Source organism: Corticium candelabrum, chromosome 17, assembly GCF_963422355.1.
Source record: "Corticium candelabrum chromosome 17, ooCorCand1.1, whole genome shotgun sequence".
Taxonomy (NCBI): domain Eukaryota; kingdom Metazoa; phylum Porifera; class Homoscleromorpha; order Homosclerophorida; family Plakinidae; genus Corticium; species Corticium candelabrum.
In genome coordinates, this window is record NC_085101.1 from 937,842 (window position 1) to 952,200 (window position 14,359).

The 14,359-nt window shown below is 41.9% G+C and overlaps 1 protein-coding gene across 1 annotated transcript; it reads right to left on the minus strand.

Annotated features, from left to right (window-relative positions):
- Positions 1–3,505: 3,505 nt before the first annotated feature.
- Positions 3,506–5,477, minus strand: LOC134193495 (uncharacterized). Its single transcript, XM_062662322.1, has 2 exons — positions 3,662–5,477; positions 3,506–3,600 (listed from the first exon to the last, which is right to left on the minus strand). The coding sequence occupies exons 1-2, from the start codon at positions 5,094–5,096 to the stop codon at positions 3,506–3,508; spliced, it is 1,530 nt and encodes a 509-aa protein (XP_062518306.1). The 5' UTR covers positions 5,097–5,477.
- Positions 5,478–14,359: the final 8,882 nt, after the last annotated feature.

The following is a 14,359-nucleotide window of genomic DNA, read 5'->3' on the forward strand; positions in this document are numbered from 1 at the left end:
CGGCAGGAAGAAAAGAGATCATCATCCATTCAAGGTGGCACTGTGAGAGCAGCTAATTGGTGGCCACTCCACAAGAAAGGCACCAGGTCCAAAGAGAGATTTTAGTGTAGACAGGCTAAATCCAGAGATGGGTCATCTTGCATTTACGGAAAGTGTAAATAGAGAATGTAAGTTATGTTCAATTAGGGGTCAGAGTCATGAAAGTAGAGTCAAATGTGTTAGTTGTGACGTCTTTTGTGTATTTCTGGTGAGAGAAACTGTCTTTATGATTTTCACCCTGTGAAGAACTTGTAGTTTACCGTATTAGATTTTACTGGGTGTTTTATAAGATCACATACTGGTGTTTGCTCGCTTTTAGTGTATCCATAGCAATAAAGTTGCTATCATGGCAATTATGTTGCTAAGATTTTTGTGTCAAAGTCAGATGTATTTTTACTGAATTTCGGTAATTTTTTTGGGATGCCGTTTATAGATTGTAGTTGAAAAGTTTAGAATTTAACAATTTTAGAAATAAATAGCAGGGTTCTCGCTACAGCGTGGCAGTGTGGTACTGCGCCACACTCAGAAACGGTAGATAGAAGTCCAAAGTCTTACAGCTAACGAATGTTTGAGAATTCCATAATTCTGACACACAATACTAAAGGTGACAACAGCCACAAATCTAGGCTCTTGCAAAATAATATGGGATGATGCTCCAGATGTATGCACAGGTGTTAATTGCAGTCCCAGATGCGGTGCCTCTGATTCTAGTACAGAATGCCCTTCCAGTGACATGGAAAGTACACCTCTTCAGGCTCTTGTCTGGGAAGTGTACATCTAGAATCTACTCTGGCTTCATGGGGAGCAACAACAATGGTCCACGTCAATCAACGTCTGACTAGACAAACTTCCTGTAGTTCTACAAAACTTGCGCATGCACAATCGACAAACATCGCTAAGAAGGGCTTACTGGCGACTGAAGTTGATTTCCTTGCCAGAGCACTTGAACGTACGTTACATGCAATAGCTACAACACAAAGTCTACCTCACTTGAGATCGGCTCCAGTGTGCATGTCCGACTGTAAACACTCCCAAAAATCTCTAGCAAAAACCCTGAAAGTGTTTCCATGGAGATAAATACGTCCATGTTTATAATACATTCACCAACTCTGGCTGATTCTGCCAGTATATGGTTGCTAGGTGGTTTGAGAGATTAGAGTACTGTAAATCAACAAAATTTCGTAAGCGGAAAACTCGGAAGTGACCAAATTTGCCATTTCGTAAGTAGCCAACTTTCATGAGCGTTGATGAACACACTGTAGCCGCTTCTCTGTGTAGAACATCAACATGAAATCAACAGAAAATCAAAACCACAGAACCACGCATAAGTACATCTGCTAAGCGGCACGCATGCATGTGTACTTCCTAGCAGTATGTATCTCACAGGTGTCCACGTGCAGACATGTCAAAACAACAGAACCCTTCATAAATATCTGCTATTGCCTAGGCATGTGTCCTGCCTCACATGTACAAGTGTCAGTCTGTCTGGCACAGGTGACGTGATGATTACTATGGAATGTGTCGCTAAAATTTATTAGTAAGCATTTAACTTTCGTAAATCTGAAATCGCTTACAAAATTTACGAAAGTTAGATGCTTACAAAATTTTGTTGATTTACAGTAATACAAGCATCTTACAGAATTGCGCACGTTAGGGTGAAAGGGTTAATTAATATCAACCAGTAATCAATTAATGTCAACCAGTCCAACTCAATTTCTCCTTAGCTTGCAGTCTAGTTTTACCAATACATTCGCCTGACATTTTGTCTGTGGCAGTGTCAGGTGTCGAATCCCGTATGAGCAACCCACATCCTCACATCTCACTGTCGTGTCAACAAACGCTGTTTCCAAAGCTTGCCCACGAAACAAATGCAGACAGCCATGCACCATACATGTTCTAGTAGAGCATCAAGTGTCAAATCCCATATGTGTGCACACATACACACGCTGGGACTCTGAGGGTTGCGTGTGCAACCAATGCAGTGCACAGCCACGTGCCATGATACATGTACACCGTGAATGTGGCAGAATAGGAAAATGCAGCAATAGTTGCATGCAATGTTCTGTAGTGATTATAAGAACTTGAAGACAATTAGGTTGACAGGATAGCACAAAGTCACTGAACTATAGTAAACTGCCAGTAGCGTAGCGTAGTTTTCTTGGAACGATTGCAGTTTCAACGTCTAGAGGTATGGTGCATATGCAAACGAAGACAATGTTTCCAAAACTAACTGGGTATGACAGCTGAAGAACTGAACGAGCATGCAGATTATACGTGGACCGGATTTGTAGCCAGGGGAGGAGTCTGTCAAAGAAATTAAAAGTCTGTCTCTCTTCATTGCTATCTTAAAGGGGAACTCCCATGAAAATAGAAGTAACGTTCTCATGATAGTACTAAGTGGCCTGATTCTATTGGTACCTTTCTTTCTTAATAGAACTCTTTCTGAACGGAGAAATTGAGCTTCCAACGTGGGGGCGTAACCCTATGGTAGTCGCCATTTTGAGATGATGACGTACGAATATCTTACCGATTGCGCATGTGTTGTCATCAGAGTATATGGCGTAGCTTCCGTACAGTTTTGAGCCCGAATGTGATGACACTGAGAGCAGTTCGAGTTCGGGAAACTCTCATGAAATTGATTCGGACACAGAGGACGAAATCCCCGAGCGCTTGGTCAACTCAGACTGGTGCACATGCGGTCAGTGTGTCGTCATACCCACTGCCTTTGCTGCCAAGAGTTTGACGCGCTAAGTTAGAGACTCTGTGGTTTACGGTGTGTGGTAGAACACGCAACTTTTGAGCTTGTCTGCCTCAACTATGACGTTCTGCACACTGCTGTGTCCGCAGTGGTAGATGTCACTGAAGATTCCTTCACAGAACCTCTGAATCACAGGTTTCTTGACACAAGTGCGTACGGTATTGCCATTTTGTTTATTGTCTTTCACTTTACAGGCTTTTGAGGTCGACAGCATACAGGCAGTTCACACATTGGGCTCCTACAAGACTGGGCAGGCGTGCTAAAATGGTCATACCATCATGTGTAGTTTTGCTATTAGAAGACCTTTCCCAGAAGAAGGCGAAGTGTACGTGGGGTTTAGGGAGCATCATGATTAGACATGATTTTGACAAGAATGCTTGTAACTACCTAATTCTAAGAATCTGTGTCAACTAATGTCCCATCTTATACATGCTATAGCGTTTATATGCCATAGTTGTATGTTCTATGTAAATCTTGTTTTACGAGCTCTAACAACAGTTTCCTTGAGTGGTCTTTCACAGGTGGCAATGTTGGCTGGTAAAGTCACTGGAGGTTGTCTGGCTTTGTGTTTTCGAAGAGGTTGTGGATTCAGCTGTCGTTTATTTAAAACTGCTTTAAGGATTCCTTGCAGATAGCCGTAGCTCTTTGATTCAGTGATGGGCTTTGCAACCCAGATCTTGGTAGGTTTGGGAAAAACCACCTTGTATCTCACTTCTCCACTGCTAGTGGTAGCTTGCCTTCTTCCTGTGTTGTGATTATGATCAAGTGCAGCCAGCTGTGTTCTTGCAAGCATCCCCTTGTAGCTGAAATGTTGCCTCTTAGGACAATATTTAGTGAGAAGAGCATGGTAAACTTCCAAATTACCAGTGTGGCTGAAGTCCGTTAGCTTGTCAAGGTCTTTCAAAAGCTTCTTGTTTAGGACTACCGACTTCAGTGCATCATGTGCAGGAGAACATTTCTTTAACCACTGCTTTCGTTGGCTCTCTTCAAGTGACAATTCGTTGTGTTCACACTTGCCAAAAGATGTAGCATTCTCCCATGAATGGACATTGATTGTATGGTAAATAATAGAAATCCATTTCTCTCTTAGATTTTCAGCCTGTCTATTACATGATTTTGATGACCACCACAAGTGATTTGCCACAGATCTTATCCATGGAAGAAGGTTACTACAGCCCTTTGCCTTACCCAGTTGGGTTAACTTTTTGATAACACTTTTTGAAACGTGCCAAACATCATACTGATGATCTATATCTGGGAACTGCTTTTTCATGACAGATGTTATCTGCAGGTGTCTATCAGTAGCAATTTGAGCCACAGTTAATCCTTTAGTTACTAGCTCATTGACTGATCGTAGAAACCCCTCTTTTTCCATCCCAACAGAATTGGAAACTTCGCTGACCTGCACCAACTGAAAATCAACAATAAGCCCTGTATCTTGCTCCACTAGAGTATATGTACAATATTTAGCGGAATATCCAGGGCTGTCACATCGTCCATCTCCCAGTAGGTGTAAAGGGTTGTCTTTGAAGTTTTCTAGTATAGATTCCTGGTGACTTTTCCACGTTTCATTAACCACAGGACACAGGTATTCATCTTGCAATCGATAAAATGATGATTCCGAGATGAATTGCAATTTTATGATTTGAGCAAAGTGGCTGAATTTGCTGAATGTTCCTCCTGACAACAGAATCCCTGCTGCGGTTATAAGATTTCCGGCAGGTAGACCAGCAACAAGTGGTTGGGACTGCCAGTTTACATTATGCCCTTTTGAGCACTCCATTTTTACTACTAACATCGTTCCACTTGTTGATTCTGATTGGCTGACTACAGAAGAGCCACATGTTGGGCAGAATCGGAACAGTTCACTCAAGGAATTTCTGAAAACAATGAATTTTTGGTCCTCTTGACCACCCATTTCGATATCCGAATCTTGTGAAGTACAAGATGTGTCAAAGACGCAGTATTTCTCTGTTTCACTGTCTGTATTAGGAGAATGTGCCTCTTCATCAGACTCTGTGGACTGACAACTGTCAGTTACTGGTGTTACTAACCATGGGGCAATTTGTGGTGGCTGAAGTTGACTAGAATGCATGTCCTCGGGAATTGGTGAAGATTCTCTCACACAGTATGAATGTTCCTTTGTTTCAGCCAGGTCTCTAAGATCATATTGTGTTGAAGCATCACAAAATTCACGTGCTTTGGTTCCAGGAGAATTGTTTTCTTTGTCGATTTCTTGGTGGTGCTCATAATCATCATCAGAGTTAGGCACTCTAGCAACCTTAGCATGTTGTTTCATTACTTCAGTAAGGGCCTACATCAACAGGGTCTGCTCTAAGTGACAGGTTGATTGAAACATACAGTAAATAGTAACCTGATTGTGTCTTCGTTTCTGTCCTGTTGATCGTTGTTTTCGTTTGGAGGTGAAAGTGAAAATTGTTGGGACAGCATCTGGCTTGAGGTGAATTCGTGGTTTTGTTCCCAGTAATTCTGCTTGCAAATCTCGTTGAAAACAGTCCGGTTCGAAGTGTTCACTGCAGACCAAGCTACTACGTCTAACAGGAGGATTCTGTAATCGAAGCTTTGTCAGCCATTGTTTCAGCAGAGGCTTGTTCCTAAGAGGTAAGTGATGAAAGCGCACACCACGTTTGTGATCTCCGTCCTTGTTGTTGCAACCGAACGCAATACAGTAAACCATTCTTTGTAATGTAATGGACAACTCACAAGTCAACGGCAGTAGACTAGCTGCAATATTACTTCTACGTAGTGAAATTATAGTCTCTACTTGCACATTACAACATGCCCTATTCAGTCAGCGTGACCGTATCAGGTCGTTTTCAGTCATGGCATTTGTTCCGCCTAGTCAACCTTGTACGCGTATGGCCTGAGGTAATAGTAAATGACATTACCACGCATCATAGACGACTCACACCCAAGGACGTTCTTAGTGAGCATCCAAGATACTGTGTTATTAGATGCTACATCCTTTCAAATTCTGACTGACCCTCGATATATCCTCGCTACACAGAGCAACATACGCGAGTAAGATATTGCTACGTCATCATTTCAAAATGGCGACTGCCATAAGGTTACGCCCCCATGTTCGAAGCTCAATTTCTCCATTCAGAAAGAGTTGTATTAAGAAAGAAAGGTACCAATAGAGTCAGGGCACTTAGTACTATCGTGAGAACGTTACTTGTAATTTCGTGGGAGTTCCCCTTTAAACAATGAGCATGGCCACTAGTCAGACTTTCTTAGTAATTTGTCAAGTGGGTTCACCGTTGTAGTTCTATTAGTGGCGTGATTCTTTTATCAAAGGCGTTATAGAACATCAGAGTGACATAGCCATGAAACCTAGGGCGCATTTCTTTATTCTTCACAACCTAATCCGGTTGAGGCTATGGACCTCTACCGAGTTTCTCTATTTCCACAACCTAATCCGACTGAGCTCACCCAAACTCCACAAACTAATCCAGTATGACAGCTCATCCTAACTCCACAAACTAATCCACCGTCCCACTGGATTAGTTTGTGGAGTTTGGGTGAGCTCAACCGGATTAGGTGGAGAATAAAGAAATACGCCCCAATCTTCAAGCTATAGGTGCAGTGGCAAGTGTCTTGTTGACCTGTTCGTGCACTGTATCCCAAGTTTTGGTTGGCAACACAGAAATACATCGACATTGTGTACATGTACCAACCTCAAATCGCTGAGGCAACCCAAGATTGTCATGAATCCATTACAGTAATCAAGTGAGCCACAACTAGATCTGAATGAGAAAACACCTCCACCCAAACCACTTTGTTCCTTGTGCTTGTATACCTTTACTGTGGTGGGCTCTAATGTTGGAAAAAAGATATGGTAAGCCTATTAATATACACATGCTCGCTCGCACGTGTCATACTGCTATACACTTCTCGAAGTGTTGCGAGGTCTTTGCTCTCAACCAGTTGTCCACAGGGCCCAGCAAAAATGTACGTTACAGTATATGCAGGGTTCTCGCTATAGCGTGGCAGTGTGGTGCCGCGCCACGCTCCAGTAGGAGTGCGCCACACTCAGAAATGGTAGATAGGAGTCCAAGTTTGACAGCTAACTAGAGAATATATAAGATTTCCATACTACAAAAACTGAAACCCAATACTATATTACTTAGTAAGGTGACATTGGCCACAAATCCAGGCTCTTACAAACCAGGATAATAGCCTCACTCCAGACATGTACACTGTATTTGTGTTGATTGCAGTCCCAGATGCGCTGCCATTGATAGTACTCCTGGATGCTCTTCCCTGACACGGAAAGCTCACCTCTTGTTCGAGAAGTGTAACACCTAAAGTCTACTCTAGACTAGTCATGGCTTCTTGCGAATCAACAACATTGGTCCATGCATGTCAATCAACGCCTGACTAGACAAGACTTTCTGTAGTTTCATCCATGGAACTTGTGCTCCCACAACCTATGAACACTGCTTAGAAGGGCTTAGTGGCGATTGAAGTTGATTTCCTTGCCGGGGGGGGGGGGGGGGGGAGGGGGCACTTGAGCATACGTTACACGCAATAGCTACGACGCAAAATATACCTCGCTTAGGATCCGTTCAAGTGGGCATGTCTGACTTTGACTGTGCAACTGTAGAGATCTCTACAAACAGCAGACCGCATGCATCGTAGACCTGCCCATCCCACCACACTCCCAAAAATCTCTAGGGAGAACCCTGATATAATATATATTAATTGTAAGTGATAAGCGGTATTTTTCATGACTAGAATGTCGGACCAGATGTTTTTAATGTCCGGCAAATCTTAAATTGACAGGATATGATGTCCGGTGGTCAGTCAAAGACTATTTTCGCACACTGAATCTCATGCATTTGTTGACATCAAAGCTAATCCAACATGGTTAGCAAAACTCTTGCAAACTAAACTGATTAGTCTTTCCTATTGCTAAATAAGTAGTCAAGTAAAAACACACCTCTGAAACGTAGCAAAAACGTGCAACACCACAACCCTCAAAGGAGGCCCCAATTTGTCAACGCCTGTAAGAATTCATGAGTCTACAATCTACAAAGCTTACCCTCTCTCCATCGTTCTCCTTGTCTAGTGAACGTTTCTGGGCTTGTATGTCCTTTATCTGCCGTTCTACTTCTGAAACACACCAACGAGCACTGATAGGCACACTTACTTGCACGTAGCTAATAACTTACCTTCGTGCGTTGTCGCCGCCATTTCGCAAACGAAGGCCTCCACAACGGTGACAAGCAAAACACGCACTTTCCGCGTGCGAGATAGGAACGCGCGCTACCAGGCAACGCACGTGCACGTTGTAGTCCTAGCTAGCACTTGTGAATATGACCAATGTGTACATGTACTGTGCCGCACTCGAATGGCAAGTACGGTGCATGCTCTCTAACTCAGCCAGTGTATCGCCTTCAACTGCTTGAGAAACAGTCCATTCGTGTTCTAGCTGGTCTTCGATCGCCGCTGCGACCCCGCAACTTCAACTTGGAGGAAGTTCGACGCAAGTTTTAGTATACTAAGTTCAATATTTCTTCTTTCACTCTTCGGCACAACAAACAACTTGGGACTTTAGTTTTTCTAACTGTAGGTTTTAACAAATGGTCTAGCTCCGCAGACTAGATCAGCTACCGTTTTCGTCTTCGTCTTTACTTTGACCCGTCTTTCGTAAGGAGGTGGTCAAGTCGACTCTCCCCAGACCAACGCTCTAAAAAGGTCAGCAGCTGTGGAACTCACTCCCATCATCTCTTGACGTCTCCTCTAACCACATGCGCTTTCTATTTCTAATCAAAGTTACCTGTAACTCTTACCAACCGATCCAACACGGTATGGAAATGTTAATTTTCTTGTAAATACGTATATACATGTTTCGACTCCATATTTAGTAGTTCTTCGTGTATACGTAGATGTATCCTTTTGAGTATCCTTTTGAATATACCTCTTGTATCCTCTTGTATCTTCGTATACATAGTTAACTACTCTATATGTCCTCTTTTTTACCCTACTATACAGGGTGTCTGGTGCACGTGGATTCGCCATAATGGATGTAGGGGGAGGGGGGATAGATCGAAGTATCCAGGCTCTGCAGAAAGAGGCAGACATGATCTAGGAACTGGTGGCCGGGATAAAGGTAAACAGCGACATGTAATGGAGAAGTTTTCAATCTTATGAAGAGGTGGCGTTTTGCAGAGAATTTAGAAACTAAAAAGAGCAACTGAGGAGCGGCATGGTCTGGGAAAGCTATCCAATAATCAAATGGACTTTTGTGAAATACCAACGCAAAACCTTTTCTTCAAACACATGTATTCGGTTTGGTCAGGCAATTATATATATATATATATATATATATATATATATATATATATCAGACAAAGAGATTTGCAACTCATGGAGAGACCATTTTCAAGGTATATTGAACTCTCATCAGACTAATGACCCAGTGATAATTAAGTGTTCTTTTAACAAACAACTGGATCATATGATCAATCAGTGTATAGTGAAGCTGCCTTGTCATCTAGATTGCAGTATTATCACTGTGTAGGAATGTAGTAGACAGTAATATATACTTTCACGATACATGGTGTCAAGAGTGGATGAACTAAACTACGTGTGAACTATCAAAGATTTATAGGAGTCGGAGGGAACAAATATCGAAGACGAATGGAACCCCAAGACAGAGCAGATCTCATAGTAGAGGCAGCACTAAACGCATCACCTCCAGCGGTGTCACCATTCCTGCTGCAGGGCAGCGTACTAATGCGACAGAAGAGGAGGACGGGAGGAGATCTTGGTCAAAACTGGAAGCAGTGGTGACAAGTATGGGAATCATACATAATCGTGTATCGGTTCTGAGGCATTGGAGATCTATCATGCATTACCCTTCGAGACAGAAGACAACAAGAAATGTATGAGCAAAGTCATAGAATTAATGGAATGTCATTGTGTAGGTAACATAAATGTTATCTAGGAGCGCTTCCAATTTTAGCGACGACAACAGGAGCCTGATGAAACTGTTGATCAGTATGTGACTGCCTACGTGGTTAGCGAAGACATGCAAATTTGAGGACAAGTTAGATGAACAAGTTCGTGACCAAATCGTATTTGGAGTACACGAGAATTCTCTGAGGAAACAGCTGCTACAACAGCAAGACATGACTCTGCAAGAATGTGTGAACACATGTCGAGCATACGAAGTGACGTCACACCAGATGAAAGTCATGACAAGTGAGTCTAGTCCAGCGATTCATGCAGTAAGGAAACGCGGAAGCCAGAAGAAATTGCAAGAATGCAAAAACAAACAAACGAAAAGTGGTCCCACGAGAGAAGCACATAAATTGCATTGCAAGTAGTGCGGCTTGCAACATGAGAGAGCTGTAGTGAAATGCCCAGGGTTTGTGGATTATGTGGCAAGGAGAATCATTTTGCACAGAAGCAAGCAAATGAGCAAAAGAAGAGACAGAGTACGCACCACGCATGATGAGGTAACAAGCTGTGATGGTGAGTGTATGCTTACTAATGGAGACATCAGAAAAAGTAAACAGTGTAGGAGACAAGTACCACAGGAGAATTATGGCAAACATGCTGGTACAAGGCAAACCCATACAGTTTCAAATTGACACAGGCGCTACCTGTAACGTTCTGAGAGAGAAAGATATGCCATCAAACCGCAAGCTTGAGCGTTGTCAGACAGAGTTAACCATGTTTAACCAGTCAAAGGTGAGAGTTCTTGGAAAATGCAGAGTGAATGTCAAGAACCCCAACAACAGAAAGAAGTACAAGGCTGACTTTATTGTTGTGAAACAAGCGCCAAATTCAGTGCTAGGAGCACCTACTGAACAGCAAATGGAACTAGTCATGATTCAATATGATCAGATTCAAACAATTGAAGATGAAAGCAACCTGCATTACAGAGAATGACACAGTATAGTCAACACAAACATGTGTTCGATGCTGAGTTTGGCACACTGGGAGAACCACTTCACATGGATATTGACAACAGTGTCACACCAGTACAACAACCAGTGAGACGGCTACCGATTGCAATGAAACATAAACTAAAGCTTGAGCTAGACCGCTTGGAGAAGCTAAATGTAGTACAGAGAACAAACAAACTGATAGACTGGATGTCAAGTTTGGTAATAGTACACAAACCCAATGGAATGCTGAGAATACGTTTGGACCTGAAACCTCTAAACAAGAACGCAGTATCAAAGTCTAACTTTGGATGACATAGTACCAGAATTGTTAAATGCAAAAGTATCTAGTGTAGCTGACGTCAAGAATGGCTACTGGCACGTACCGTTTGATGAATAATCACAGCCACTGACCACATTTGACACGCCATTTGGTGCATATTCCTGGAAAAGGATGCCTTTTGGGTTAACGATAACTCCAGAGATTTTCCAGAAGAGGTTACATGATGCTATAGCCGATCAACCAGGAACATTTGCAATTGCTGATGATATTCTTATCATGGGAGATGGAGATACATATGATGTGACAATCATTGATCATGACCAGAAGATAGAAAGACTACTTCATCAATGCCAGAAATGAGCCATATGTCTGAATCTAGCAAAGTTACGATTGAGATTACAGAATGTATTGTCATCTATCGACAAATTAAGGTCTCAAACCTGACCCGAAGAAAATAGAAGCAATACAGAAGATGAAAAGCCCAAACGATGTAGTGGGAGTAAGAAGAATCATTGGCATGGTGAACTATCTAGCCAAATTTTTGCCAAATCTAGCCAAAATGTGCGAGCCTCTCAGACAGCTCACCAAACAGAATGTATAGTGGTGTTGGTCAAGAAATCATGAGAGAGCCCTTACAGCCATCAAAGAAGCAATCACAAAAACATCTGTTTTGAGATATTTTAATGACAAACTCAATGTTATGCTACAGTGTGATGCTTCAAGCATGGGTTTAGGAGCAGCAATTTTACAAAATGGGCAACCCATTGGATATGCAAGTCGAGGCTTGACTGAGACTGAGTCTCGTTATGCACAAATCGAAAAAGAACTATTAGCCATCATGTTTGGACTGGAGGGATTTGATACATATACGTATGGACGACACATAATTGTGGAATCAGACCACAAACCTCTTGAAACGATTCATAAGAAACCGTTAAGATCAGCACCAAAGAGACTACAGAGAATACTTCTGAGACTGCAGAGGTATGACATCACAGTTCAATACAAGAAAGGAAAGGAAATGGTCTTAGCAGATACTCCGTCCAGAGCATGGCATGAATACAACGAGCCATTAACAGTGAATTCAGAAGAAGTGTGCAGTTTAGAAACAGTTAATGCAGCGCAATTCTTGCTTGTGACAAAGGAAAGCATTGAGAAACTTCAACAAGCAACAACAGAAGACGAAGTTATGTCACAGCTAAAACTAGCAATTCAACAAGGCTGGCCAGACAACAAGAAGGATGCACATCCATTAGTTGTGCCCTACTACAACGTCAGAGATAAATTACTAACACAGAATGGACTTGTATTCAAAGGTGAACGAGTAGTAATTTTGACGGAATTACGAAAAATGATGTTGGAGAGGATTCACTACTCACATATTGGTACGAATGGATGCATCAGGAGAGCCAAAGAATGTGTTTATTGGCCAGGAATGACACTATCAATCAGAAACAGAGTGGAGAAGTGTGAAACCTGTCGTATGTTTGAGAGACGACAGGAGAAAGAAAGTTGACAAATCATGAAGTACCAACCAGACCATGGTCCAAAATTGGAATGATTTGTTTCAATTTCATGGTAAGCAATATTTGGTTGTTGTGGACTACTATAGCTCCTTCATAGAAGTTGATCGATTTGAGGAGACGACGGCATCAACCGTAATAAAAGCAATGAAACGTCAGTTTGCAAGGTATGGAATTCCAGAGGAAGTGGTATCAAACCAAAGACCACAATACACATCAAGAGAGTTCAAACAATTTTCAAGAACCTGGGATTTTTGACACACAATGTCTAGCCCATATCACCATCAGAGAAATGGAAAGGCGGAAAACGCGGTAAAGACTATCAAAAGAATTATGATAAGATCCAAAGAAACAGGGACAGATCAGTGGCTTTCTCTTTTGGATAATCACAACACTCCAACGGAAGGCGTGGTAACAAGTCCATCACAGCGTATGCTGTCAAGGAGAAGTAGAAGTATACTACCCATTACAGCAAAGCTAATGCAGCGACAAATGACGGAGTTGGCTTAGACAAGAACAAAATGAAACAGTCAAAGTCCTACAACTGAGGAGCCAAAGACTTGAAGAAACTTTATTCAGAAGGTACTGTAAGAATTCAACCAATTTACACTGGGAAACAATGGGCTAAAGCAACAGCAAAACGGCAAATACGACCAAAATCCTATGAAGTGGAAACTGAGGATGGGAAAATGCTAATTCAAAACAGAAGGCATCTGATACAGACAAAAGAGACCAAAACAGTTAATGAACGACAACAACACAAAGAAATAATCAACAACAAGCCTACCAAGGAAGTCAAGACACCAAGTGGCAGAGTAGTAAAGACGCCTAGATACTTATCTGACTATGACACTGCTTATGTTTGTATTCATGAAAAGTAGATAACAAATTAGTAGTCTAAGACAGACAAGTTGCAGCTAAGGGTACTGTAGTGTTGTGTTGGGCAATTAAGTTTTTGTTTTAAAGAAGGAAGGGTGTGTAGGAATGTAGTAGGTATTAATATATACTTTCACGATACAATCACAGATAAGGACAGTAAACAGTAAAAGGACAGTATACAGCTATAGCTATATAGGGGAATTGCCCTGTCATCTGTCATCTGTGTTGGAGAAGCTTACTGAGAATGTTTTGATGACAAGTTTTGGGTATCTGAACAACAGCTATTTAGATTTAAGAAGACATATGGTTGTGACATGCGTACGTTTGTGGTGAAGGAGCTAGACTGTGAAGCATTTTCTGGAGAATGGTCATGATGTTGTCTTTGGCTGCACATGCTGCCTATATAATTGTCCAAGGTGTATTGATAGAGTTTCACATCCGTTGCTATTTACAAAGTTGTTGCAACTAGGAGTGCCACACTTTCTCATGACTTTTGAGGCGCTGGTATATTCACAGCAGAATGTTGTAGTTTGCTGGAATTCAACAACCTCAAGCTAGATGTTCCCCTTTCAAGCCAGCTAGTAACGGTGTAAAGCACGGGAGTGTATTATCTCTGATTCTTTCAACGTGTCGTTTACATAAACGACCCGATTCTTTCAATGAAGAATTCAGGAATGGGATCGAGCGCATGTCTTAGGTAGATCACTGGCTGCATTGTGTATGCAGATGACACATTTTTGCTATCACCCAGTTGAACAGGTTTGCAATATATGCTGGACTTGTGTAGAGTTTATGGTGACGATAACTTGATTCCTCTTATTCAATGTGAAGAAGAGTGTGTCAATTGTATTCAGACGAGCAATTAAGATCGACATACAGAATACTGTGAACCAGAATTTCTACTATGTGGCATGAAGTTAAAGTCAGTTGACAAAATTATCCACCTAGGTCATATAAT

Coding starts and splice junctions, on each gene's coding strand:
- LOC134193495 (XM_062662322.1), bottom strand. CDS start 5,096: ATGAAACAACATGCTAAGGTTGCTAGAGTGCCTAACTCTGATGATGAT. Junction 3,601..3,661: donor AACGGACTTCAGCCACACTG/GTAATTTGGAAG, acceptor GCAACATTTCAG/CTACAAGGGGATGCTTGCAA.